This window comes from Coloeus monedula (genome assembly GCF_965178545.1).
Source record: "Coloeus monedula genome assembly, chromosome: 30".
Classification (NCBI taxonomy): Eukaryota; Metazoa; Chordata; class Aves; order Passeriformes; family Corvidae; genus Coloeus; species Coloeus monedula.
Window position 1 is genome coordinate 3562240 of NC_138810.1, and position 27735 is coordinate 3589974.

At 73.1% G+C, this 27735-nt stretch overlaps 2 protein-coding genes across 2 annotated transcripts; both read left to right on the forward strand.

The window, feature by feature from the left end:
- Window positions 1-1984: 1984 nt before the first annotated feature.
- ITGA5 (integrin subunit alpha 5) lies at window positions 1985-18205 on the forward strand. Its single transcript, XM_082299143.1, has 30 exons — window positions 1985-2241; window positions 3401-3528; window positions 4026-4138; window positions 4682-4808; window positions 5177-5238; window positions 5588-5633; window positions 5857-5982; window positions 6826-6870; window positions 6981-7024; window positions 7169-7225; window positions 7469-7521; window positions 8112-8317; window positions 8664-8855; window positions 9216-9261; window positions 9366-9473; window positions 10099-10154; window positions 10429-10598; window positions 11185-11322; window positions 12290-12357; window positions 13104-13254; window positions 13644-13736; window positions 13824-13903; window positions 14409-14489; window positions 14741-14843; window positions 15070-15222; window positions 15733-15801; window positions 16011-16124; window positions 16882-16983; window positions 17545-17667; window positions 18068-18205. The coding sequence occupies exons 1-30, from the start codon at window positions 2027-2029 to the stop codon at window positions 18149-18151; spliced, it is 3153 nt and encodes a 1050-aa protein (XP_082155269.1). The 5' UTR covers window positions 1985-2026; the 3' UTR covers window positions 18152-18205.
- Window positions 18206-19006: 801 nt separating this feature from the next.
- ZNF385A (zinc finger protein 385A) lies at window positions 19007-27099 on the forward strand (the record flags this gene model as incomplete). The annotated part of the gene is made up of 7 exons (XM_082299065.1): window positions 19007-19159; window positions 23190-23285; window positions 23705-23833; window positions 24255-24378; window positions 25420-25586; window positions 26465-26557; window positions 26869-27099. The coding sequence occupies 7 exons, from the start codon at window positions 19007-19009 to the stop codon at window positions 27097-27099; spliced, it is 993 nt and encodes a 330-aa protein (XP_082155191.1).
- Window positions 27100-27735: the final 636 nt, after the last annotated feature.

Sequence of the window (27735 nt, forward strand, 5' to 3'; positions counted from 1 at the left end):
CTCGGTGCCACCACCCGCGCGTGTCCGGGGCCGGTGCCCGGGCCCGGTGCGAGGCAGGAAAGGCCCCGGCGCCAGCGCATTGTTCCCCCCCCGCCCGCCACTTCCCCCCCGGCCACGGAAACGTCCCCATTGTCCCCACGAGCTCCGCGCCACCGCCGCGGGCACAGCGGGCACACGCGCGCGGGGACACGCGGGGACACGCGGGGACACACCCGCGACCACCCCCGTCCCCCACCCCGGCCACGGCCTGGGTGCCCCTGGGGGGTGTCCCCGGGGGGGACCGCGGTGTCCCCACGGTCACCTGGGCGCTCCCATCCCCCCCCCCGGAGCCCCCCGAGCCCCCCGACCCCGGCCCAGCTGCGCGGGCGCCGTTGCATCAGCGGCGCTGGAATGCGGCGGCTGCGGGGCGAGGCCCCCGACCCCGGCCCCCTGCACGCCCCCTTCGCACGCCCCCCCCACCCCTTTGCACGCCCCCGGCCCCCCTTGCACGCCCCCCACCCACTTGCACACCCCCTTTGCACGCCCCCCACCCTTTACACGTCCCCCCTGCGCGTCCCCGGCCCCCCCCCCCCGCACACGCGGGCACGCGCCTCGCACGGGGCCGGGGGTGTCCCCGCGTGTCCCCCCGTGTCCCCCCGTGTCCCCCCCTTTGCACGGGCTGGCCGCACACGCGTGGGGGGGGAGGTACCTCCTGGGGGTCCCCGTGTCCCTCCTTGTGCTTCCCGGGGGGGTCCCACTGTGCCCCCGTGTCCCCCCAAGGAGGTCCCAGCCCCACCACGCACCCTCTGTGTCCCCATGGGGGTCCGGTCCCCCCCCCCGTGTCCCCCCCGTGGGGGTCCTGTCCCTCCCCGTGCCCCCCCGTGGGGGTCCCACCCCCTCCGTGGGAACGGCTCCAGCCTCGGCCCCGTTTCCGCTCTTTCCTTCCAGGAAGCGGCGCCGGGATCCGGCCTCCCCCCGTGTCCCCCGCGGTGTCCCCTTCCTCCCGCCGCGTCCCCGGCCCTGCCACCCCCCGGCCTGTCCCCCGTGCCCCGTGCCCCCCACGCCGTGTCCTGCAGTGTCTCCCTGGTGTCCCCAAGTGTCCCGTGTCACCCACGTACCCCCGTGTCTCCTGTGCCTGTCCCGCTCGTGTACCCCCCCAGTGTCCCGGTGTCCCCCAAACGTCCCAGTACCCCCAGTGTCCCCGTACCCCAGTGTCCCAGTGTCCCTGTCCCTCATGTGCCGGTGCCCCAAGGTGTCCCAGTGTCTTTCGGGTGTCCCTGTCCCCGCCGTCCCATTGCCCTCAGGGTGTCTCTGGGGTGTCCCAGTCCCTGATGTCTTGATGTCCCTCGGGTGTCCTTCAGGTGTCCCCATCCCTGATGTCGCAGTGTCCCCGGGCTGTCTCAGGGTGTCCCGGTGCCCTTGCAGTGTCCCGGTGTCCCTCGAGTGCCCCATTCCCTGATGTCGCGGTGTTCCCGGAGTGTCCCGGTGCTCCCAGACTGTCCCGCTCCCCTCTGACTGGCTCCCCCCGGGGTGTCCCCGTCCCTGATGTCCCCTTGTCCCCGAGCTGGCCCGCTCCCCACGGGATGTCCCATTCCCGCCGATCCCGGATGTCCCGCTGTCCCCGGGGTGTCCCTGATGTCCCGCTGTCCCTGGGGTGTCCCGCTCCCCCTGGGCGTCCCGCTCCCCCCGGGGTGTCCCTGTCCCTGATGTCCCGCTGTCCCCGGCGTGTCCCGCTCCCCCCGGGGTGTCCCTGACGTCCCGCTGTCCCCGGGGTGTCCCGGTGTCCCCGGGGTGTCCCTGACGTCCCGCTGTTCCCGGGGTGTCCCGGTGTCCCCGGGGTGTCCCTGTCCCTGACGTGCCGCTCCCCCCGGAGTGCCCCGCTCCCCCCGGGCTCCTCGCCGCCCGGTGCCGGTGCCGGTGCCCGGCGGGGCCGTGGCTCCTCCCCGGTGAGTCACGGCGGGGCGGGGCGGCCCCGGGCCCCCCCCGGGCACTTTCCGAGGGGACTCGGGAGCGGGAGCAGCGCCGAGCCCGGGCAGCCCCGACCGCCATGGCCCCGGCCCCGGCCCCCCCGCGCCGCCCCCGGCCCCGGCGCCGCTGCCGGGCCCGGATCCCGCTCCCGGTGCCGCTCCCGCTGCTGCTCCCGCTGCTGCTCCCGCCGGTCGCCGCCTTCAACCTGGAGGCGTCGCGGCCCGTGGTCTTCCGCGGGGCCCCCGGGTCCCTCTTCGGCTTCGCGCTGGACTTTTACCTGCCCGAGCCCCGCAGGTACCGGGAACCGAGCCGGGAACGGCACCGCGGACCGGGAACCGCGCCGGGAACCGGCACCGCGAACCGAGAACCGCTGCGGGACGGGACGGGGCGGGGGCGGCAGCGGCGCCGGGGCGGGAGCGGCCCCCGGGAGCAGCCGCCGGGAAGCGGGGAGGGCGGCGGGATGGGCACGGAGGGAGGGAGAGCGGAACCGGGAACCGGGAAAGGGACGGGAACCGGGCACCGGAGCGGGATGAGAGTGGGAGCGGCCGCCGGGAGCGGGAGCGGCCCGGGGGACGGGGAGCGGCCCCGGAGCGGGGCGGGGAGGGGAGGGACGGCCCCGGGAGCGGAATAACGGGAACGGGACAGCGGGAACCGGGAATGGGAAGGGGCACCGGGAACGGGACCGGGCGGGGGGCAACGGGAACCGGGAATGGGAACGGGGAGTAGGAACCGGGGACCGAGAGTGGGAACTGGGACCGGGACGGGGGAAAGGGAGCGGGACCCGGGGAACGAGGCGGTCCCGGGGACTGGGCCGGGTCAGCGGGAACCGGGAACGGGGCAGCGGGGCGGGGACGGGGACCGGGAATGGGAAGCAGGAAGCGGGGCCGGGTAACGGGAACCGGGAGGGTCTGGCCCGGGGGTCCCGAGCGGGGCCGAGCCCCGGTCCCCCCGTGTCCCCCCGTGTCCGCCCCGCGCCGGCCCCGCCGGGGGTCCCGGGGCCCCGCTGCCCCCGGGCCGGAGCGTTTCCTGTAACCGGAGCCGGGAGCTGCCCCCGGGGGGCTCAGGGGGGGCTCGGGGGGACCCAAACATCTGGGGGGGGACCCAGGCACGGCCCTGCCGCCCCGCCAACCTCCACGCGTGTCCCCAGCCGGGGGGGCCCGGGCGTTCCGGGACGAACCGGGGGGCACCCAGCGAGTTTCCCTCCCCGCCCCGGGACCCCCCCGGCCGTGTCCCGTCCCCCCCCTCCCCCGCGGCCGGGGGCGGACTCGGTGCTTCCTCCCCCCGGGCCGGAAGGGGTCACCAGGCCCAGCCCCGGGGCTGGGTCAGAGGGGCCCGGGGGACACCCGTGGGACCCCCCCCGGCCCCGGCCCGGCTCCCCGCGGGTGACAACCCCCGTGTGTCCCCCCCCCCACCTTGGGGTCACCCCGCTGAGCGCCCCCTGCTCCCCCTCCAGTGTCAGCATCCTGGTGGGGGCCCCCAAGGCCAACACGAGCCAGCCCAATGTCACCCAGGGGGGGGCCGTGTTCCACTGCCCGTGGCCCCCCGGCGGCAACTGCACCCCCATCGACTTCGACCACATCGGTGAGGGGGCCTGGGGACACGGGGGGACACGGGGGGACACGGGGGGACACGGGGGGACGCGGGGCGGGGACAGGGACTCGGGGGGGAAGGGGACACGTGGGGGGACAGGACCCCCCAGGGGTGGGGAAAGGGAAGGGGACACGGGCGGGGACAAATCCCCCAGGAATGGGGACAGGATCGGGGCACGGGACAGGGATGGGGACGGAGGTGGGGGACGGGGTGTGGGGACAGGGATGGGGCCACGGCCCGGGGGGACAGGGACACAGCGGTGGCACCCAGCGGCCCCCCAGGGCCCCTCCGAGAGCCCCCCCAGCGCAGCCCCGTGTCCCCGTCCCCGTCCCCGTCCCCGTCCCCGTCCCCGTCCCCCTCCCCCCGCTGGCCTTGGCTCCCGTTAATGATCAACCCGGGGGGGACCGGGGGGGGCCGGGGGGGGCCGGGGGTCCCCGGGGGCTGCGGCCGCGGGGGCGGGGGGGTGGCCTGACCCCTGTCCCCCCCAGGGACCCGCACCCACGACTTTGGGGGCAACAGCAGCGACGCCCCCGAGCCCGTGGAGTTCAAGTCCCTGCAGTGGTTCGGGGCCACCGTGCGGGCCCACAACGGCTCCATCCTGGTGCGGGGACACCGGGGGGACACCGGGGGGACACCGGGGGGACACTGGGGATACTGGGCGGACACTGGGAGGCTTGGGGGGCACTGGGGACACTGAGGAGACACTGGGGGACACTGGGGACACTGGGGGGATACTGGGCGGACACTGGGGGGCTTGGGGGACGCTGGGGGACACTGGGGGGACACTGGGAGGCTGGGGGGGACAGTGGGGGACACTGGGGACACTGGTGGGGACAGGGGGGGCTTGGGGGGCACTGGGGACACTGGAGGGACACGGGGGGGGATACTGGGGGCCTCGGGGTACGCTGGGGACACTGGGGGGACACTGGGAGGCTGGGGGGACACTGGGGTGACACTGGGGGGCAGGCGGGCACTGGGGACACTGGAGGGACACGGGGGGACACTGGGGGGCTCGGGGGGCACTGGGGGGTATGGGAGGATACTGGGGACACTGGGGGACACTGGGGGGACACTGGGGACACCAAAGGGGCGAGCAGGGCCCACCCAGCTGTGCCCGGGCCCACCCCTCACGCCCCCCCCCCAGGCCTGTGCCCCCCTGTACAGCTGGAGCCCCCCCAAGGAGGAGGGGGGGGCTCGGGAGCCGGTGGGCTCCTGCTTCCTCTCCATCGGCAACTTCTCCAAGTTTGTGGAATACGCTCCCTGCCGCTCAGGTGGGACCCCCGGGACCCCCCCGGGACCCCCCCAGGACCCCCCAGAACCACCCCCCCCACCCTGTCCCCCGAAGGGTGGCACCTCCAAACCCCCCCCCCCCCCATGGGACCCTGGGTGTCACCCCTCCGGCCGTGTCCAGACCCCAAACCCTGCCTGATCCCCAGGGACCCCTCCCCGGGACCCCTCGGGACCTGCCCCAAACCTCCAGGCACCCCTAACCCCCCCCCCATGGGACCCTGGGTGCCACCCCCGGCCATGTCCAGACCCCCAGGATGACCCCCCCAAACTCTACCTGGTCTCTCGGGGGAGGGGGTGACACCCCCAGAGCCCCCCCGGGACCCCCAACGACCCCCACGTGTCCCCCCAGACCTGAACTCGGCGGCGGGGCAGGGCTACTGCCAGGGGGGCTTCAGCGCCGAGTTCACCCAGGTGGGGGCTCGGGGGGGCTCTGGGGGGGCTCAGGGCACAGAGGGGTGGGGGGTGAGGGCGGAGTGATGAGAGGGGTTTTGGGGGGTCCTGAGGGGGGGTCACAGGAGGGTGGGGGTGGGGGTGGGGAGTCCTGAGGGGGTTTTTGGGGGGTCCTGAGGGGTTTTGGGGGGTCTGGGGGACTTGGAGGGGGGGCGCAGGGGGTCCTGGGGAGTCACAGGGGAGTGAGGGTGGGGCTGGGGTGTTTTGGGGGTTTTTGGGGGGTCCTGGGGGGGTTTGGAGGTCCTGGGGGGTTTTGGGGGGGGTTCGGGGGGTGCCCTGGCCTGAGGAGGGGTCCCCGGTGTCTCTGCAGACCGGGCGGGTGCTCCTGGGGGGGCCCGGCAGCTACTTCTGGCAAGGTGAGACCCCTGTCCCCACTGTCCCCAGTGTCCCCTGGCTGTCCCCTGTGTGTGCCCTGCCTGTCCCTCCTGTCCCCTGCCTCCCTGCCCACCCTCTCCCTGTCCCTATCCCTGTCCCCCTGTCCCTGTCCCTATCCCTGTCCCTGTCCCCCTGTCCCTGTTCCCGCGGTGTCCCCGCGGTGTCCCCGCGGTGTCCCCGGGCCGCTGCTGAGGTGTCCCCCAGGGCAGGTGATGTCGGCGACACAGGAGCAGATCGCGGCCGGGAACTTCCCCGAGTACCTGATCCAGGAGGTGCCGGGGCAGCTGCAGACGCGGCAGGCGGCACCGAGCCACGACGACAGCTACATGGGTGGGGACATGGGGACAGGGACAGGGGACAGGGGACAGGGGACAGGGGATGGGACATGGGGACAGGGACAGGGGACAGGGGACAGGGGACAGGGACAGGGACAGGGGACAGGGGACAGGGGACAGGGACAGGGGACGGGACATGGGGACATGGGGATATGGGGACAGGGGACAGGGGACAGGGACAGGGGACAGGGGACAGGGACAGGGGACGGGACATGGGGACATGGGGATATGGGGACAGGGGACAGGGGACAGGGACAGGGGACAGGGGACAGGGGACATGGGGACAGGGACAGGGGACAGGGGACAGGGGACAGGGGACAGGGGACAGGGACAGGGGACGGGACATGGGGACATGGGGATATGGGGACAGGGGACAGGGACAGGGGACAGGGGACAGGGGACATGGGGACAGGGGACGGGACATGGGGACATGGGGATATGGGGACAGGGGACAGGGGACAGCTACATGGGCGGGGACATGGGGACAGGGGGACATGGACAGGGGACAGGGGACAGGGACAGGGGACAGGGACAGGGGACAGGGACAGGGGACAGGGGACAGCTACATGGGTGGGGACATGGGGACAGGGACAGGGACATGGGGACACAGGGAGATGGGGACAGGGGATACACAGAATGGGGACAGGGAGGACAGGGGGCCGTGGGGACACGAGGGAACAGGGGGACAAAGGGGACAAAGAGGACACGGGCGTGTGCGTGGACAGGCCATGGCAGGGGACAGAGGGACACGGGGGTCACTGGGACACGGGGACACAGGGCAGGGTGGCATCAGTGGCACGGGTGACAAGCCGGGTGACACCTCCCCCCCCTCGCCCAGGCTACTCGGTGGCAGTCGGGGAGTTCAGCGGTGACACCACGCAAGGTGGGTGACACCGGGTGATGGGGGACGGTGACATCGGGGGGTCCCACCCCGGGGGGGTCCCACCCACGGCCCCCCCCTGAGGGCGTCCCTTTGTCCCTTTGTCCCCACAGACTTCGTGGCCGGTGTCCCCAAGGGCAACCTCACCTACGGCTACGTAAGGACAGGGACACGGAGGGGACACTGAGGGGACACTGGGGGGACACAGGGGGGACACTGGGGGGCACTGGGGGGTGGCAGTGCCCGTGTCCCCCCCCCCCCCGCTGCCTCAGTGTCCCCCACGTGTCCCCGTTGTCCCCAGGTCACCATCCTCAATGGCACCAACATGAGGTCCCTGTACAACTTCTCGGGGGAGCAGGTGGGGACAGGAGGGGACAGGGGGGTCCTGGGGGGGCCGGGGGGGGGGTACACCCAGGGAGGGAGGGAGAAAAGGGGGGGGGGGTCCCAAATAGGGCGGGGGGGGGCCTGGACCTGGGTGTGGGGTCCCCGTGGAGGGGAGGGGGGGAACTCGAGGGGTTTGGGGGGGGGGGGTCACCACCCCCATCTCGGCCTCCCCCCAGACCCCCCCTCACCCAGCTCTGCCCTCCCCCCCCCCCCCCAGATGGCCTCGTACTTCGGCTACGCCGTGGCTGCCACCGATGTCAACAACGACGGGTGAGGGACCCCCCCCGACCCCCCCGGGACACCCCAAACCCCCCCGGAACTGCCGGGATCCCCCCGGGACCCCCCAAACCCCCTCCAGGACAACCCCGACCCTTCAGGACCCCTCCGGGACCCCCCCCGGGACCCCCTCAGACCCTTCTGGACCCTTCCCTGACCCCTCCCCGGTGCCCCCCGAAGCTGCTCAGCACCACTTGACCCCCCAAAGCCCCCCGGGGGGGTTTCAGTGTCCCCCCCAGCGCCCCCCAAATCTGCTCTGTGCCCCCCCCCGACCCCCTCCAATCAGCTCCGTGCCCCCCCCCGTGCCCCCTGACTCCCCCCAAATCTTCTCTGTGCTCCCCGCGACCCCCCCAGCACCCCCCAAATCTACTCTGTGCCCCCCCCTTCCCCCCAGCACCCCCCCAAATCTACTCTGTGCCCCCCCCTTCCCCCCAGCACCCCCCCAAATCTGCTCTGTGCCCCCCCCTTCCCCCCAGCACCCCCCCAAATCTGCTCTGTGCCCCCCCCTTCCCCCCAGCACCCCCCCAAATCTGCTCCGTGCCCCCCTCCCCGTGCCCCCCTGACCCCCCCGGTGCCCCCCCCAGGCTGACGGACCTGCTGGTGGGGGCCCCGCTGTTCATGGCTCGCAGCGGCGCGGGGGGGGCGCGGGAGCTGGGCCGGGTGTACCTGTACCTGCAGCGGGGGGGGGCCCCGCCCGCGCCCCCCGCCCCCCTCACCGGCACCCACGAGTTCGGGAGGTTCGGCAGCGCCATCGCCCCCCTGGGGGACCTGGACCGGGACGGCTTCAACGGTGGGGGGGGCGCGGGGGGGGGGCGCAGGGGGTGTGGGGAGGGGGGAAAAGGGGGTCTGGGGTGCCCACGGGGGTCTCCAGGGGGGCACAGGGGGGTGTGGGGAGGGGAGGGGCCCATGGAGGGGGTCACGGGGTGGGGGGGGGGCTCGGGGGGGCACAAGGAGTGTTTCGGGGGGGGGGGTTACAGGGGGATTTTGGGGGGCGTTCCGGGCCCTGTGGGGTGCAGGGGGGTGTTTGGGGGGGGGGGGGTCGCGGATTCTCCGGGGTTCCGGGGGGGGTTCCGGGGGGGGTTCCGGGGGCTCCGCGCCCCCCCCCCCCCCCCCCCATCGCTGACCGCCGTGTCCAGACGTGGCCGTGGGGGCCCCGCTGGGGGCCGAGGGTCGCCGGGGGCTCGTGTTCATCTTCCGGGGGGGGGGCGCGGGGCTGCGCCCCCGGCCCGCGCAGGTGCTGCGGGGTCTGGGGGGGCCCCGAGCCCAGCCCGACTTCTTCGGGGCCGCCCTGCGCGGGGCCACCGACCTGGACGGCAACGGCTACCCGGGTGAGGGACAGCCCTGGCACCCCCCCGGCACCGCCCTGTGTCACCCCTGGCACCGCCCTGTGTCACCGCGTCACCTCTGTCACCTCCCCTGGCACCCCTGGCACCCTCCCGTGGAGCCCCTGGCACCCCCTTTGTGTCACCCCCTTTGTGTCACCCCCCTGTCCCCATTCCCGGTGACCCCCCCATCTCTGTGTCCCCCCCCCGGTGACCCCCCAGTCCCCGTGTCCCCATCCCGGTGCCGCCCTTGTCGCTGTCCCCATTCCCAGCGCCTCCCTGCCCCGTCCCTGTCGCTGTCCCCACCTCGGTGTCCCCCTGTCCCCGCCGGTGACCCCCCCCTGTCCCCACCCTGTCCACCCTCAGACCTCCTGGTTGGCGCCTTCGGGGCGGACGCGGCCCTGGTTTACAGGTGAGTGTCACCGCTGTCACCCCAGCTGTCACCGCTGTCACCCCCTGGGGGGGTCCCGGGGGTCGCTGGGGGGGGGGGGTCCCTGACCCCCTGTCCCCCCCCAGGGGCCGCCCCATCGTCCACGCCAGCGCCACTCTGGCCATTGTCCCCACCATGTTCAACCCCGAGGAGCGCGGCTGCGTCCTGGCGGCGAGTGGCCACCACGTGCCCTGGTGGGTGACACCGAGGGGACAGCGGGGGGACAGCGGGGGGGACGGGAAGGGACGCTGGGAGGTCCCAGGGATGTGGGGACACTCGTGGGGACACTGGGGACACTGGGGGGGACACTGGGAGGGGACAATGGGAGGTCTCAGGGATGTGGGGACACTCGTGGGGACACTGGGGGGGACACTGGGAGGGACACTGGGAGGTCCCAGGAACGTGGGGACACTGGTGGGGACACTGGGGAGGGACACTGGGGGGGACACTGGGAGGTCCCAGGAACGTGGGGACACTGGTGGGGACACTGGGGACACTGGGGGGGACGCTGGGAGGTCCCAGGGATGTGGGGACACTCGTGGGGACACTGGGAGGGACACTGGGGGGGACACTGGGGGGTCCCAGGGATGTGGGAACAGTGCGGGGGGGACACTGGGGGGTCCTTGGGTGTCCATGAGGGCGGAGGGGACACCGAGGTGGGGCCACCCAGCGCGGCTGGGGACAGTCAGGGATGGCCGGCGCTGCGGAGGGCGACACTGAGGGGACACTGAGGGGACACTGAGGGGGCACTGAGGGGGCACTGAGGGGGCACGGGGGGGTCTCACGGTGCCACCCCTGTGTGTCCCCCCTCCCCCCCAGCATCAATGTCACCTTCTGCCTCAACGCCTCGGGGCGACACCTGCCCGGCCCCATCGGTGAGGGGGACACGGGGACAGCGGGCGGGGGGGGGGGGGGGGACAGGGGACATGGGGGGGACTTCGGGGGGGACAAGGGACATGAGGGGACGGGGCTGGAGGGGCGGGGACGTGGGGGGAACAAAGGGGACATCGGGGGGACGAAGGAAGGGGACAAAGGGGGGGCACTCCGGGGGGGACACCAACCTCGGGGACGCCCCGGGGGTCGTGTCCCCGTGTCCCCGTGTCCCTGACGTGTCCCCGCGCTGTCCCCGCGCTGTCCCCGTGTCGCCAGGGCTGGCGCTGGAGCTGAGCGTGGACGGGGCCAAGGCGGGGGGGGCGCGGCGAGCGCTGTTCCTGGGGGGGGGGCCAGGGGGGGCTCCCCCCTCCCCCACCCGGAACCTGTCCCTGGAGGTCCCCAACGGGGGGACCCCACGCTGCCGCACCCTGGGCGTGTTCCTGAGGGTAAGGGGGACCCCGAAACACCCCGAAAGTGCCCCAAAACGACACCGGGACCCCAAAAACCCCCAAAACACCACCAGGACCCCGAAACTGCCCCAAAACGACACCGGGACCCCAAAAACCCCCAAAACACCACCAGGACCCTGAAACACCCTGAAACTGCCCCAAAATACCCCTGGGACCCCGAAAACATCCCTGGGACCCCAAAACAGCCCCGGGCATCCGCAAAACATTCCCTGGGGCCCCAAAACCCTTGCCGGGGACCCCCTAAACCCCCCTAGGACCCCAAAAATCCTCCCCAGGACCCCCAAACTCCCCCCGAGGACCCCGAACACTCCCGAGGGACCCCAAAAACACCTCCGGGACCCCAAAAACGCTCCCTGGGATCCCAAAACACCCTCGGGGCACCCCCGGGACCCCTCCTGTCACCTCCGTGTCGCTCTGGGGACCCCCGGTGTCACCTCGGGGATCCCCCGTGTCACCTCCCTGCCACCCCTGGGCCCCCCCGTGTCACTCTGGGCACCTCGTGCCTCAGGGGCCGGTGTCCCCCCGGTGTCCCCCGGTGCCAGCGCTGTCCCCGTGTCCCCAGAACGAGTCGGAATTCCGGGACAAGCTGTCGCCCATCCCGGTGTCGCTGAGCCTGGCCCTGGACCCGGCCGTGTCCCCTCCCCCGCCGGGGCTGGCCCCGCTGCTGTCCCCGGCCACGCGCACGCGCCTGGAGGCCAAGGTACCTTCGTGTCACCGCGGTGTCACCCCGGTGTCACCCAGTGTCACCTCTGTGTCACCCCAGTGTCCGGCCTGTGGCCCCCGTGTCACCCACATGTCCCTCCTGTGACCTCTGTGTCACCCCGGTGTCACCCCAGTGTCACTCTGTGTCACCCCCGTGTCACCCCGGTGTCACCCCGGTGTCACCCAGTGTCCCGCTTGTGGCCCCTGTGTCACCCACGTGTCCCTCCTGTGACCCCCGTGTCACCCAGTGTCACCCAGTGTCACTCTGTGTCCCCCCGGGTCACCCCCGTGTCACCCCTGTGTCATCCAGTGTCCCTCCTGTATCCCCCGTGTCGCCCACATGTCCCTCCTGTCACCCCCGTGTCACCCAGTGTCACTCTGTGTCCCCCCGGGTCACCCCCGTGTCACCCCCGTGTCACCCACATGTCCCTCCTGTGGCCCCTGTGTCGCCCACATGTCCCTCCTGTCACCCCCGTGTCACCCAGTGTCTGTGTCACCTCCGTGTCACCCCAATGTCACCCAGTGTCACCCTGTGTCACTCATGTCACCCCTGTGTCTCCCAGTGTCACTCTGTGCCTCCCCGGGGTCACCCCCAGGGCACACAGTGTCACCCCAGTGTCCCCCCAGTGCCACCCCTGTGTCCCCCCCGTGTCACCCAGTGTCACTCTGTGTCCCCCCGGGGTCACCCCAGGGCACCCAGTGTCCCTCCTGTCACCCCCGTGTCACCCAGTGTCACTCTGTGTCACCTCTGTGTCACCCAGTTGTCCCTCCTGTGGCCCCTGTGTCACCCACGTGTCCCTCGTGTCACCCCCGTGTCCCCCTCGTGTCACCCGGTGTCACTCTGTGTCCCCCCGGCGTCACCCCCAGGGCACACAGTGCCACCCCAGTGTCCCCCCAGTGCCACCCCAGTGTCCCCAGTGTCCCCCGTGGTGGCGGCCATGTCCCAGTGTCCCCGCTGTCCCCAGGCCCACATCCAGCTGGACTGTGGCGAGGACAATGTCTGTGTGCCCGACCTGCAGCTCGAGGCCACCGCGTAAGGGGGGACCGGGGGGGACCCGGGGGGGCCCGGGGTGGGGGTGGTGACAGTGCCCGGTGTCCCCACGGGGTGGCCCCGGGGGTGTCCCGGTGTCCCCACTCCCGTGTCCCCCTCCGAGGGCCGCCGGGCCGTGTTCTGGGGGGGGTTCTGGGGGTCCCTGGGGATGTCCCCACGCCCGTGTCCCCCCCAGGGGTCCCGCGGTGGTTTCGGGGGGGTCCCGGGGGTGTTCTGGGGGTGTCCCGGGGGGGTCCCGGGGCTGTCCCTGGGGGTGTCCCTGGGGGGGTCCCGGGGGTGTCCTTGGGGGGGTCCCGGGGGTGTCCCTGGGGGTGTCCCGGTGTCACCGCGCTGTCCCCCCCCAGGGACCCCCGGGCCGTGTTCTGGGGGGTCCCGGGGGCGTTCTGGGGATCCCGGGGGGTCCCTGGGGGTGTCCTTGGGGGGGTCCCGGGGGTGTCCCTGGGGGTGTCCCGGTGTCACCGTGCTGTGCCCTCTGTCAGGGACCACCGGGCCGTGTTCTGGGGGGTCCCGGGGGCGTCCCTGGGGGTGTCCCTGGGGGTGTCCCGGTGTCACCGCGCTGTCCCCCCCCAGGGACCGCCGGGCCGTGTTCTGGGGGGTCCCGGGGGCGTTCTGGGGATCCCGGGGGGGTCCCTGGGGGTGTCCCTGGGGGGGTCCCGGGGGTGTCCTTGGGGGTGTCCCTGGGGGTGTCCCTGGGGGTGTCCCGGTGTCACCGCGCTGTCCCCCCCCAGGGACCGCCGGGCCGTGTTCCTGGGGGACAGGAACAGCCTGAACGTGACGTTCCACGCGCGGAACGTGGGCGAGGGGGGGGCGTACGAGGCCGAGCTGCACGTGCGGCCCCCCCCGGGCGCGCTCTACTCGGGGGTGCTGCGGCCGCACGGGGTGAGTGGGGGGCGCCCACGGGGTGTGGGGAGGGGGCCACGGGTATTGGGGGAGGGGTCTGGGGGGGTTTGGGGCGACGGGAGACACCGATGAATATGGGGAGGGGGCGACGGGTGTTGGGGGAGGGGGTCTGGGGGGTGTCAGAAGTGCCTGGGGGGGCTCAGGGAGTGTCCTCAAATCTGGGGGGGGCTCTGGGTGGAGGTTCAGGGGGTGCCTGGGGGGACCCAGCGAAAGGGGGGGGCGTTTGGGGGGGTCAGGGGGTGCTTGAGGGGGGTCCTGACTGGGGGAGGGGGAGGCACACCGGGGGTGAATTGGGGGGCCCGGGAAGGGGGGGGCGTCACCATCGCTGACCCCCTCCCCCCCATTTCTCTCCGCGCCCCCCCCCCCAGAATTTCTCGGCCCTGAGCTGTGAGCTGGGGGGGGGCAACGGCTCGAGCTCCCTCGTGTGCGACCTGGGCAACCCCATGAAGGCGGGGGCGAGCGTGAGTGGGGTCCGGGGGGGCTCGGGGGGATGTTGGGGGGCTCGGGAGGGGTCCCGGCGTGACCCCCCCGTGTCGCTGTCCCCGCAGATCCGGGGGGGGCTGCGCTTCACCCTCCCCCAGCTGAGCGACAGCAGCGGCAGCGTCCGCTTCGAGCTGCAGATCCGCAGGTGGGGGGCCGGGGGGGCCACGGGGGTCTTTGGGGGGGCTGGAACCCCCAGTTTGGGGGGCCGGGGACGTCCGAGGGAGCTGGGGGGGAAGCCGGCGTGGGGGGAGCGGGGGGGTCGCAGTGAGAGTTTTTTTGGGGGGGACGGACCCCATTTGGGGGTGCTGGGGGGGTCCCGAGGGGAGGGAGGGTCCAGCCCGCTCTGTCCGCCTGGGGACTTTTGGGGAGGGGGTCCCAAAGCGGGGGGGGTCCCAAAGGGGGTCCCGAGGGGAACTCAGGTGGGGGCGGTCCCGCTGGGCTTTGGGGCGGTGTCGCCTCGGGGGGGTCCCTGAGGTGTCCCCAGGGGGGGGTGGGAGTCCCGGGGGGGGTCCCTAAAGGGGGTGGGGGTCCCTGGGATGTCCCCAATGGGAGGGGTCCCTAAAGGGGGTGGGGGTCCCTGGGGTGTCCCCAACGGGGGTGGCGGTCCCCAATGGGGGGGTCCCGGCCGTGACCCGCCCCCCGCCCCGCAGCAAGAACGCGAACAACTCGCAGAGCGCCGTGGTGCCGGTGGCGCTGGCCGTGAGGGCGGCCACCAGGGTGTCCGTGCTCGGGTGAGTGACACGGGGACAGCCGGGGGACAGCGGGGACGCGGGGGTGGCCCCGGGAGCTGCCACAGCCCCCCGGGTGCGCCCCGGGGTGAGGGACAGAGGGGGACACGCAGGGGGACACGGGGGGCACCTGGGACCTGCCACCCCCCCCTCCGTGTCCCTGAGTGATGTGGGGGGGGACACGGAGGGGACACGGAGGGGACACGGAGGGGACACACACGGTGCTGACCCCTCCCCCCCGCGTGTCCCCTCAGGGTGTCCCGGCCCGACGTTGTCACCATCCCCGAGGGGGGGTGGGGACCCGACCCCCCCCAGCGGCTGCAGGACCTGGGGCCACCCGTGGAGCACGTGTACGAGGTGGGGACACCGCCGGGGTCCCTGTCCCCAGCGCGGGGGTCCCCGTGTCCCCAAACCTGGGGTCCCCATGTCCCCAACCCCGCGGGGGGGGTGCCCATGTCCCCCCCCCCTTGCGGGTCCCCGTGTCCCCAAAGCCGGGATGTCCCCACATCCCCGACCCCAGGGATGTCCCCCCGTCCTGACCCCGTGTCCCCGCGCCCCGGGGGTGTCCCCGCGGTGTCCCCAGGTGGTGAACGAGGGTCCCAGCGCCATCAGCCAGGGCACGCTGGAGCTGAGCTGTCCCCTGGGCCACCGTGGCCACCCCCTGCTCTACGTCACTGGCCACTCGGGGCTGCCCAACTGCTCGGCCAGCCACCCCCTGGACCCGCTGCGCCTGGCGGTACTGGGGACACTGGGGACACTGGGGGGCTCTGGGGGGCTCTTGGAGATGGGGCACTGGGGACAATGCTGGGGACACTGGGTGGCACTGGGAGATGGGGCACTCTGGGCTCTGGAGGGTGTTGGGGACACTGGGGACACTGGGTGGCGCTGGGAGATGGGGCACTGAGAACACTGGGGACATCGGGGGACACCTGGAAATGGGGCGCTGGGCACACTGGGGGACACTGGGGACATCGGGTGGCACTGGGAGATGGAGGGCTGGGGACACTGGGGGACACTGGAGACATTGGGTGGCACTGGGAGATGGAGGGCTGGGGACACTGGGGACATCGGGTGGCACAGGGCGCCGCGGGACTGGGGGGCACTGGGAGGAGCTGGGGACATCGGGTGGCGCTGGGAGCCGCCGGAGGTGGCCGGAGGTGGCCGGAGGTGGCCGGGGGTGGCCGGAGGTGGCCGGAGGTGGCCGGGCCGGGGCTGTCCCCAGCGCTGTCCCCTCTGTTCCCCCCAGGAGCAGGAGCAGAGCCCCGGGCCCCACGTCCTGCAGCGCCGGGACACGGGGGACACGGGGGACACCCTGGTGAGTGCCGCTGTCCCCGCGTCCCCTGGGACACCCCCGGGCTGGCCCCGCGCCCCCCCCGGGACTGTCCCAAGAGGGGGGGGGGGGGCGCCGCTGGGGTGACACCGGGTGGTGGCGGGGGGTGACCCTGCTGTGGGGGACACCTGGGGGTGCCGCTGTCCCCTCGGAGGGTGACGCGGTGTCCCCGCGGGTGGCCCGGGGGGTGACAGGGCTGTCCCGAGGCCGAGTGCTTCCGCCTGAGCTGCCCCTCGGGGGGGCTGGAGCGGCAGCAGCGGGTCAGTCTGCGCCTGACCTTCCGCCTGCGGACCCCCCCCCTGCGCCAGGTGAGAACCCAAAACACCCCTGGGACGCCCCCCGGGACCCCCAAAACATCCCCGGGACCCCCAAAACACCCCGGGATCCCAAAACACCCCCAGGACCCCCAAAACACCCCCGGGACCCCCAAAACACCCCGGGATCCCAAAACACCCCCAGGACCCCCAAAACACCCCCGGGACCCCCAAAACACCCCGGGATCCCAAAACACCCCCAGGACCCCCAAAACACCCCCGGGATCACAAAACACCCCCGTCCCCCCCCCCGGGACCCCCAAAACACCCCGGGATCCCAAAATACCCCCAGGACCCCCAAAACACCCCCGGGACCCCAAAACACCCCCAGGACCCCGCAAAAAAACCCGGGACCCCAGAACTGCCCCAGGACCCCGGGACCCCCTGAGACCCCCCTGAAATCCCTGAGGCTTCTCCCAAACTCCCTGGGAACCCCTCCCCGAACCCCCCCGGGACCCCCTGGACCCCCCTGGGACCCCGAGAACCTCCCCAGAATCCTGGGACCCTCCCCAAATTCCCGGGGAAACACCCCCCCCCCCCGAAATCCCTGGCAGCCCCCCAGGACCTGTCCCGAATCCCTGGGACCTCCCTGGGACCCTCCCGGGACCTCCCCAAAATTCCCTGGGAGCCCCCGGCACCCCTTGGGACCCCCTGGAATCCCCCAGGAGCGCCCCTGGGGGGGTCCCCGCGGCACTGAGGGGGGGTCCCCGTGGCACTGAGGGGGGGTCCCCGCGTGTCCCCCGTGTCCCAGCGGGATGTGGCGACCCCGTCCCTGCGCTGTGACGCCGAGTTCCGGGTGCTGCGGCTCCCGTACCGCGTGCGGCCCGAGTCCTACCCGCGCCACCGGCTGCAGGTGCCACCGGGGACACGGGGACACGGGGGGGGCACGGGGGGCACGGGGCTGGCCGGGCTGCTGGGGTGACACCGTGGGTGGCACTGAGATCTGGGGTGGCGGGAGGTGACAGCGCGGCGGCGGCCCGAGGCGGGTGGGGGGGTCCCGGTGTGGGTGGCACTGGGAGACAGTGGGTGGCACTGGGTGGCACTGGTGCCCCTGTGGGTCACACAGGGTGACAGTGGGTGGCACTGGGTGGCACTGGTGTCCCCGTGGGTCACACAGGGTGGCACTGGGTGGCACTGGGTGGCAGTGGGTGGCACAGGGTGGCACTGGTGTCCCTGTGGGTCACACAGGGTGGCAGTGGGTGGCACTGGTGTCCCCGTGGGTCACACAGGGTGGCACAGGGTGGCACTGGGTGGCACTGGTGTCCCCGTGGGTCACACAGGGTGGCACAGGGTGGCACTGGGTGGCAGTGGTGTCCCCGTGGGTCACACAGGGTGGCAGTGGGTGGCACTGGCGTCCCCGTGGGTCCCACAGGGTGACCCTGCGGGTGACCCCGCTGTCTGTCCCTGTGCCCAGGTGGTGACAGCGCTGTCGTGGGCGCGGCCCGAGGCGGGCGGGGGGGTCCCGGTGTGGGTGGTGGTGCTCGCGGTGCTGCTGGGGCTGCTCCTGCTCGGCCTCCTCTGCTACGGCCTCTACAAGGTGGGGCTGGGGGGTCCTGGGGGGAGTCACAGGGGTCTGGGGGGGCCTCTACAAGGTGGGCTGGGGCAATTTGGGGGGGTCTTGGGGGGTTCAAAGGGGTCTGCGAGGGTCTGGGGGGGCCTCTACAAGGTGGGGCTGGGGGGCTGGAGGGACACTGGGGGGACACTGGGGGACACTGGGGGGACACTGGGGGGTCTGGGGGCTCTGCTATGGCCTCTACAAGGGAGGCCTGGGGGCTCTGGGAGTCATGGGGGGCATTTTGGGGGCCATGGAGGACAAGAGGGGCACAGGGACAAGGGGTGGCACTGGGGAGGGACACGGGGGCCACAGGGACATGGGGTGGCACTGGGGCATCCCGGGGGGATTCTGGGGGTCCCCCTGACCCCCCCTGTCCCCCCAGCTCGGGTTCTTCAAGCGCTCGGGGCCCTACGGCACCGCCATGGAGAAGGCGCAGCTCAAACCCCAGGCGGCCTCCGAGGCCTGAGGGGACCCCCGGTGACGGGGACACCCCACGGCCAGGGACACCCCAGGGCTTGGGGACACCCCCACACTGCTGGGGATACCCCCACGGCTCGGGGACCCCCACAAGGATGGTGTCACCTGCATGGCTGGGGACCCCCACACTGCTGGGGACCCCCCGCTCCTGGGGACCCTCACACTGCCAGCGTCCCCTGCGCCAGCGGTGCCACCTGCACGGACAGGGCGACGTCACCTGTGCCACCGGGGACCTCCCCGCTGTTGGGGACCCTCCCATGGCTGGGGACCCCCTCACGGACAGTGTCACCTGCATGGCCGGGATGTCCCCACTCCTGGGGACCCCCTCACGGACAGTGTCACCTGCATGGCCGGGATGTCCCCGCTCCTGGGGACCCTTGGACAGTGTCACCTGCATGGCCGGGATGTCCCCACCGCTGGGGACCCCCTCACGGACAGTGTCACCTGCATGGCCGGGATGTCCCCGCTCCTGGGGACCCTTGGACAGTGTCACCTGCATGGCCGGGATGTCCCCGCTCCTGGGGACCCCCTCACGGACAGTGTCACCCGCATGGCCGGGATGTCCCCACCGCTGGGGACCCCACACTGCCGGCGTCCCCTGCACCAGTGGTGTCACCTGCATGGCCGCTGTCACCCACACCGGTGACATCCCCCACTCCACACCCCCGTGGGACCCCCATGGCACCCCCCACACCGGACTGGGAACCACCGGCACGGCCACCACTGGACTGGGAATTACCGGGACAGCCACCACCGCGCTGGGCACACTCACAGGAACTGTCACCGGGCTGGGGACACTCACGGGAACTGTCACCGCACTGGGGAACCACCAGGACGTGTCCCCATGTGCGGGAATCCCCGGCACAGCTGCCACCGCCAGGCTGGGGACCCCCGGACTGGGAACCCCCAGGACACGTCACCGCCGGGAATCGTCACCGCCGGGAATTGTCACCGCCGGGAATTGTCACCACCGGACTGGGAACTGGCGGCACGCGGGGTGACACCGAGCTGGCACCGACACGCTGGGCACGGGCACGTGGGACACTACAGGGGCCAGCAGCAGGACACTACAGGGCCAGCGGGCCAGCGCTGGGCCAGCGGCAGGACACTGCAGGGACACTGCAGGGACACTCGGACACTGCAGGGACGCCAGGACACGGCCGCGCCGGTGGCCCCAGTGCTGTGACCTCACCTGGGACAGGATCTGGGTGGGAAAACCGTGCCCCGCTGGCACCTGGTGGCGGTGTCACGGGTGTCACCCTGTCCCAGGGTGGCCCAGGGACGGTGTCACCCGGTCCCGGTGCCACCCGGTGTCCCCCGGTGTCGCCGCCGCTGCACTGCCCCCGCCCCCGCCGCGGGCACCTCACTTTGCACTGACCCCGAGTTTGGGGGGGACACGCCTCGACCCCCCCCCCGTCCCCGGGGTGTCCCCGGGGTGTCCCCGGGTGTCCCCGGTGTCCCCGGGTGTCACGGGGGGTTTGCACTATCGCGGGGGGCGCGGGGGGGGGGGGGGCGGCTTTGGTTTGTATTTAATTGGGGGGGGGCGGCCTCAGGGGCCCCCAATAAACGAGTCTGACCCGGAGGTGGCCGTGGGGACGTGGGGGGGACACGGGGACACACACGGGGACAGGGGGACACCCAGGGGGACACGGAGACGCGGGGACACGCAGGGGCCAGGCGGGCACGGGGACAGAGGGATGGGGGACAGAGGGACACGGGGACAGAGGGACAGAGGGACAGGGGGACACTGGGACGGAGACAGGGGGACAGAAGGACAGGGGGACACGGGGACACGAAGGGGTCAGGCGGGCACAGGGACAGAGGGATGGGGGGACAGACGGACACGGGGACAGAGGGACAGGGGGACACGGGGACAGACGGACACGGGGACAGAGGGACATGGGGACAGACGGACACGGGGACAGTCCCGCGTGCCAGGTGGGTACAGAGATGCAGGGACAGAGGGACACGGGGGACAGAGGGACACGGAGACGCGGGGACACGCAGGGGCCAGGCGGGCACAGGGACAGAGGGATGGGGGACAGAGGGACACGGGGACAGGGGGACAGAGGGACAGGGGGACACGGGGACAGGGGGACAGACGGACACGGGGACAGTCCCGCGTGCCAGGCGGTCACGGCCGGGTGCCCCCGGACAAGGCCGGGGCTCAATTACGCCTCATTAGCAGCCGGGCCTCGTCCGGTATCAATAATGCATCGATCGCTCATCAATAATGCATCAATAATGCATCAATAATGCATCAATCATTGATCCCCCCCCCCAAAACACCCCGGTGCTGCTGGGGGGGGGCGCCGGCAGCGCCCACGGCACCCCCAGAGCCCCCCACCCCAAAATCTCCCCCAGACCCCCCCCAAACCCTCCCCGGACCCCTCCCCACGGTCACGTGACCCGGCAGCTGGAGGGGGGCGGGGGGGGGGTCCCGGAAGGGTTTTTTTATTTCGGGGGGGGGGGGAGGGAGGGGCTTCAATCCCCCCCCCCGCCCTCCTCGCTGCCCCCACGCGTGTTCCACCCTGGGGGAGAGCAACAAACGGGGAGGGGGGGGCACCCACGAGGGGGAGGGGCACCCACGGAGGGGGAGGGGCACCCACGGAGGGGGGGGGAGGGTCGCGTCCGTGTGTCCCCCCCCCTTCTCCCCCTTCAATTCCCACGCTCCGAGGCGGGGCCCCCCTCCCCGCCCCCACCCCCGCGGTCTCCCGTGGCAACCGCCCCCTCCCCCGCCCCCCCCCCGCCCCCGCACGCGCGTGTCGCGACACGTGCGCGACCCCGCCCGCCGCGCACGCGCGAGGTGGGGGTTGGGGGGGGGGGGGGGCCGCGCGTGGACGGGGCCGCAGCACGTGAGAGAGCGCGGGGGGGGCGCGGGGGTCCCACGCGGAGGGGGAGGGGGAGGGGAGGAGGGGGCGTCCAGCGGGGGAGGGGGACACGCGTGGGGGGCGACACGCGCGGGGCGGCTCCGCCCCCCCCCGTCCCAAAGCCGCCCCCCCCCCCCCCCCCGTGCCCCAGTTCTGAGCGGCGCCATTGGCTGCGGCCGGCGCGGGGGGGGGGGGACACGGGCGGGGGGGGGACACGCAGGGACAGCCCCACCGGGCCGCCGCCGCCGCCACCGGGGCCGGGGGGGCCCCGCAGGTAACGGCCCCCCCCCCCCCCACTCCCGCTTCGTGCTGTGGAGGGGGAGATTTGGGATTTGGGATTTGGGATTTGGGGGGGGGGACGCGGGGGGGTCGCGGTGCCCCGCGGGGAACTCAAAGCCCCCCCCTCCCCCCCCCCCCGGTGCGGGCCGGGGACCCCCGGAGGGAGCGGGGGACACGCGGGGGGGGGGGCCCGGCGGTGGGAGGGGGGTCCTGGGGGGTCTGGGGGGAGTCCTGGGGGGGCTCGGAGGGGGTCCCGGCGCCCCGCGGGTCACTCCGAGCCCCCCCCCCGGATCCCCCCGGTGCGGGCCGGGGACCCCGGGAGGGAGTCGGGACCCGCAGTGGGGGGGGCGGCGGGGATCGGGGGGGGGCCCGGGGGTGTTCCGGGGGTCACCGGGGGGGTCCCGAGGGGTCCCGGGGGTCACCGGGGGAGGGTCCCGGGGGTCGCGGTGGCCCCGGGTCACTCCGAGCCCCCCCCCCCCCCCCCCGCATCTCCCCGGTGCGGGCCGGGGACGCGCGGGGGGGGTCCCGGGAGGCTCGGGGGGGGGGTCCCGGGGTGATCGGGGGGGGCCATCCCGGGGGTCCCCGCCCCCCCTGACCCCCCCCCCGCCGCAGGGCGATGCTGCGGGCCCCGGGGCCGCTGGGGCCGCCCCCCGGCCGCCTCCTCCTGCCCGACGCCGCCGCTGCCGCCGCCGCCGCGCTCCGGCTGCTGCCGCCGCTGCCCGGGGTGAGCGGGGCCGGGGGGCACCGGAGGAGGCACCGGGGGGGGGCTGGAGGGGATTGGGGGGGGTCCCCAAATCGGGGGGGAGGGGGGGGGTGCGGGGGGTCCCGGCACCGGCGGGTCGGGGGTCGCGGGCGCTGCGAGGCCGAGCCGGGCCGGGGGCTCGGGGGAGGCTCTGGGGGGGGTTCGGGGGGTCTCGGTACCGGGAGGGCGCCCGGGGGGGTCCCGGCTGCGGCCGCTGCCCGGAATGGGACGGGAGCGTGGATTTGGGGGGGTTTGGGGGGTCCCGGGCCCGCGGAGCTTCGGGGAGCCCCGGCACCGCAGCGTTCGGGGGGTCCCGGCTGCGGCCGCCGCTGCCCGGGGGGAGCCGGTCCCGGGGGGGTCCCGGGGGGGTCCCGGGAGGGTTTCGGGGGGCCCGAGGGTCCCGGGGCAGTTCGGGGGTTTCGCCGCGGCGGCCGCGAGGGGCGCGCGGGGTCCCGGGGGGGCGGGGCGGCCCCGCCCCCTCCCGGCCGCCGTACCGGGACCCCCCCGTTCCCCCCCCCCCCGGGGCCGCCGCTGGGGAACCCCCGAACCCCCCCGGCACCCCTAAAACACCCCCGAGACCCCCCGGGACCCCCGCGAGGGCTCGGTGGGATGAGGAACCCCCGAACCCCCCCTCGGGACCCCCAAACCCGCGCGGGGGGGGGACTCTGGGATCCCCAAATGTCCCCCCCGGGGCGGGGGCGGCGGGGGCGGTCCCGGTCCCCTCCCGGTCCCCTCCCGGTCCCCCGGGGTTGGGCAGGGAGGGATTCCTGAGGCGCTACGGAATGGGGCGGGGGGGGGATCCTGACCCCCCTCCCCGGCACCGGGGGGATTTTGGGGGGGCAGGGGACAGGAATTTGGGGGGGCTGAACCCCTGCGGCATCCCCGAATGGAGCCGGTGCCTAAAAGGGGGTGCTCGGGGGGTGTTTCGGGGATGTTTTGGATTTTTTGGGGGGTGTTTGGGGCTATTTTGGGGCGCTTTCCCTCCCCCCCGCCCGGGTCTCCTTCAAGATGGAGCCCGTGCCCACGGCGGTGTTTTGGGGGTATTTTGGGTTGTTTTGGGGGTGTTTTGGGGTTTTTAGGGGTTGTTTTGGGGGGTATTTTGGGGTGTTGACGCCCCCTCTGTGTCCCCCCTCCAGATGGAGCCGGTGCCCAAGGGGGTCCTGGGGGCTCTGGCCAAGCCCCGGCGCCCGGTGATCGCCTGCAGCGTCTGCCAGATCCGCTTCAACTCCGAGGTGCGACCCCCGGGATCCCCCCGGGACACCCCCGGGACACCCCCGGGACACCCCCGAACCCGGGACACCCCAACATCCCCAGGTCCCCCCTCCTGAGCTCCAGGACTTGGGGGTCCCCAGGGTGTCCCCGTGTCCCCAAGGGGGTCCCAGGGGTGGCACCGTGTCCTGGGGGGGTGACGGTGTCCCGGGGGTGTCCCGGGGGTGTGCCAGGGGTGTGACCGGGGGTGTCCCAGGGGTGTGACACAGTGTCCGGGGGTGTGTCCCGAGGTGTGACCGAGGGTGTGACCGCTGTCCCCGCGCTGTCCCCGTGTCCGGGGCCGTGTCCGGGGCCGTGTCCGGGGCTGTGACCGCTGTCCCCGTGTCCGGTGCCGTGTCCGGGGCCGTGTCCGGGGCTGTGACCGCTGTCCCCGTGTCCCCAGAGCCAGGCGGCCGCGCACTACCAGGGGAACCGCCACGCCCGGCGCCTCAAGGGGCTCGAGGCCGCCCGCGCCCGCCGGGGGGGGGACACGGGGGACCCCCCAGAGCCGCCCGGCCCCGCGGCCCCCCCGGCCGGGGACACCCCCGAGCGCTCAGGTGGGTGCTGGGCCCCCCCCCCCCCAAAAAGATCCCCCCATAACCCCTCTGTGCCCCCCTCAACCACACCCCAATAACCCCCCCAGGGACACCCCCACCAACCGCCCCAAATCCTCCTCAAACCCCCCCTTACCCCCCCACATCCCCCCCAAAAGACACCCCCAAACCCCCCTAAATCCCCCGTGACCCCCCATAGTACCCCCAAATCCCCCCCAAACCCCCCCTGCTCCCCCCCCCAGGGGAGCAGCCCCCCATAACCCCCCCAAACACCCCCTGTAACCCCTTCTCCCCCCCCCAGGGGAGCAGCCCCCCGCCCCCGCCGCCCCCGGCGCCCCCGGGCCCCCCTCGCCCCCCGCCCCCCCCCCGGCGCTGGGCCCGGAGCCGGGGGGGGCGCAGGGGGGGCCCGCGGGGGGGGCGCAGGAGGAGGAGGAGGAGCGGGCGAAGGCCAAGCGGCTCCTGTACTGCGGCCTCTGCAAGGTGGCCGTGAACTCCCTGTCCCAGCTGGAGGCTCACAACAGAGGTGGGGACAGGGGAGCGGGGCGGGGGGGACACGGGGGGGACACGGGGACAGAGGGGACACGGGGGATGGGGGACACGGGGAGGACACGGGGGACAGCAGGGACACGGCGGATGGGGGGACAGTGGGGACAGGGGGGACACAGGGACGGGGGGACATGGGGGACATGGTGGACACGGGGGACATGGGGGGACAGCGGGGACGGGGGGACACGGGGACACGGGGGTCACAGGGGACGGGGGGATGGGGGGGACAGCAGGGACACGGGGGACACGGGGGACACGAGGGGGACAGCAGGGACACAGGGGATGGGGGGACAGTGGGGACAGGGGGGACACAGGGACAGGCGGACATGGGGGACATGGGGGGACAGCAGGGACACGGGGGACAGCAGGGACGGGGGGACACGGGGACACGGGATGGGAGGACAGCAGGGGACAGCAGGGACGTGGGGACGGGGGTGACACAGGGGATGCGGGGGCAGCAGGGACACAGGGACAGGGGGGACACGGGGGGACACGAGGGGACACAGGGACAGGGGAATTGGGGGGGACAGCGGTGACAGAGCAGAGGGACAGGGGAGAAAAGGGGAGTGGGGACACGGGGACATCAGGGACAGCGGGGACACGGGGGAGTCTGGGGACATCGAGGGAATGGGGCCAAGGAGGGTCTGGGGGATGTGGGGGACGTGAGAGGGGGATGGAGGAGTCTGGGGGACATCAGGGACAGGGGGACACGAGGGGGACACGAGGGGGACACGGGGATGGGGACAAGGAGGGTCTGGGGGACATCGGGGTGTCTGCGGGTTCAAGGGGGTCCCAGGAGGTCCCTGTGGGGTCGGGGGTCCCTGTGGGGTCGGGGGGTCCCTGTGGGGTCGCTCAGGGCTCGGAGGGGTTCTGGGGGGTCCCTGTGGGGTCGGGGGGTCCCTGTGGGGCCGCTCAGGGCTCGGGGGGGTTCTGGGGGGTCCCTGTGGGGTCGGGGGGTCCCTGTGGGGTCAGGGGGTCCCTGTGGGGTCGCTCAGGGCTGTCCCTGTCCCCCCCCCAGGGACGAAGCACAAGACTTTGGTCGAGGCCCGCTCGGGGCTGGGCCCCATCCGCGCCTTCCCGCGGGGGGGGGGCTCCGCGGGGACCCCCCCGGCCGAGACCCCCGAGCGCTCCTTCCACTGCCAGATCTGCAACGTGCGCCTCAACTCCGAGCTGCAGCTCAAGCAGGTGTGGGGAGCCCCAAGAGTGATCCCAAATCCTCCCAGGGATCCCAAACTGACCCCAGATCCTCCCAGGGATCCCAAACTGACCCTGGCACCCCGAACTGACCCCAAATCCCTGCGGAGAGGCCCAAGAGTGATCCCAAATCCTCCCAGGGATCCCAAACTGACCCCAGATCCTCCCAGGGATCCCAAACTGACCCTGGCACCCCGAACTGACCCCAAATCCCTGCGGAGAGGCCCAAGAGTGATCCCAAATCCTCCCAGGGATCCCAAACTGACCCCAGATCCTCCCAGGGATCCCACACTGACCCTGGGACCCCAAACTGACCCCAAATCCCTGCGGAGAGGCCCAAGAGTGATCCCAAATCCTCCCGGGGATCCCACACTGACCCTGGGACCCCAAACTGACCCCAAATCCCTGCGGAGAGGCCCAAGAGTGATCCCAAATCCTCCCGGGGATCCCACACTGACCCTGGGACCCCGAACTGACCCCAAATCCCTGCGGAGAGCCCCAAAAGTGACCCCAAATCCTCCCAGAGATCCCAAACTGACCCTGGGATACACGAACTGACCCCAAATCCCTGTGGAGAGCCCCAAAACCACCTCTGGGACAGCCAGACCATCCCCAGCACCCCTCAAAGTGACCCCAAAATCCCTCCAAGAATCCCCAAACTGACCCCAAATCCCTCCAGGCATCCCCTAATTGACCCCAAATCACTCCAAGATCCCTAAACTGACCCTGGGACCCCTGAACTGACCCCAAATCCTCACAGGGATCCCCAGAGTGACCCTAAACCCCTCCAGGGTCCCCCAGCCCCCTGTGCTCGGGGGGTCCCCACGGGTTTGGGGGTCCCGCTGAGCCCCCCCCCGTTCTCCCCCCAGCACATCTCCAGCCGGAGGCACCGGGACGGGGTGGCCGGAAAACCCAACCCCCTCCTGGGGCGGCACAAGAAACCCCGGAGCCCCCCCGAGCTGGTGAGGGGGGGTCACTTTGGGGGTCTGGGGTGTCTGTAGGGGGATTTGGGGGGCCTGTGGGGTGGGCGGCAGCTGAGGGGGGTCTGTAGGGGGGGTTTGGAGGGGGTTTGGGGTGGCTTTGTGGGGGGAGAGGGATCGGGGGGAGGGGGGGGCTGTGGAGGGGTCTGGGGGTGCCCCTGGAGGTTGTGGGGGGGTCCCATGAGATTGGGGGGCCGGGGGGGGATCTATGGGGGGAGGGGGGGGCTGGAGGGGCTTTGGGGTGCCCCTGGGGGGGTTCTGGGGGTCCCTGACCCCCCCGCCCCCCCCCGCAGGCGCCGCTGCCGTTCCCCAAGGAGCTGCCGAAGGCGCTGGCGGGGGGGGGGCTCCTGCCGCCCCCCCTGGCTCTCGCCGCCGCCGCCGCCGCCATGGCCGCCCCCCCCCTGGCCCTGCGCCCCCCCGGACCCCCCCTCCTGCCCGGGCCCCCCCTGGCCCCCGCCCTGCTGCGCCCCGCCCCCGGCCCCCTGCGCCCCGCGCACGCCCCGCTGCTCTTCTCCCCGTACTGAGGGGGGCGGCGAGGGAGGGAAGGGGGGCACGGACACCCCCGGGGGCACGGACACCCCCGGGAATGGGGGCACAGAGACCCCCGGGGGCACGGAGACCCCCGGGAATGGGGGCATGGACACCCCCGGGGGCACGGACACCCCCGGGAATGGGGGCATGGAGACCCCCGGGGGCACGGAGACCCCCGGGAATGGGGGCACAGAGACCCCCGGGGGCACGGAGACCCCCGGGAATGGGGGCACGGAGACCCCCGGCAGTGACAATCCTGGGGGGAACCATTCCCCTGCGGACAGTGACCCCCCCCCAGGGACAGCGACCCCCCCCCCCCTCTCGGGAGAAGCCCCTGGAAGAATCCCTTGGGAAAAACCTGGAACGGCCCCCCCGGGACAAGGAACACCCCCCCCCACCCCCCCCGGGGACACCCCCTGGAAGGACCCCCGGGAATTGCCCTGGGAACAACTGGACAACAACCGTTGCCTGGCAACTGGGAAGCCCCTGGCAACGGTTGCCTGGCAACCTTTAATGAGCAACTGCCCGGTGATGGTCACTCGGTGATGGTCACTTGGTGATGGTCACCTGGCAACAGTCACCTCATGGCCACCAAATGATGGCCAGTGATGGTCAGCCTGTGATGGTCA

Excerpts from the sequence above, each read along its gene's own strand:
- ITGA5 (XM_082299143.1), top strand. The coding sequence starts at position 2,027 with ATGGCCCCGGCCCCGGCCCCCCCGCGCCGCCCCCGGCCCCGGCGCCGC. Across the intron at positions 7,522-8,111 it reads ACCGATGTCAACAACGACGG|GCTGACGGACCTGCTGGTGG; the intron begins GTGAGGGACCCC and ends TGCCCCCCCCAG. Across the intron at positions 16,984-17,544 it reads ACCCGCGCCACCGGCTGCAG|GTGGTGACAGCGCTGTCGTG; the intron begins GTGCCACCGGGG and ends CCCTGTGCCCAG.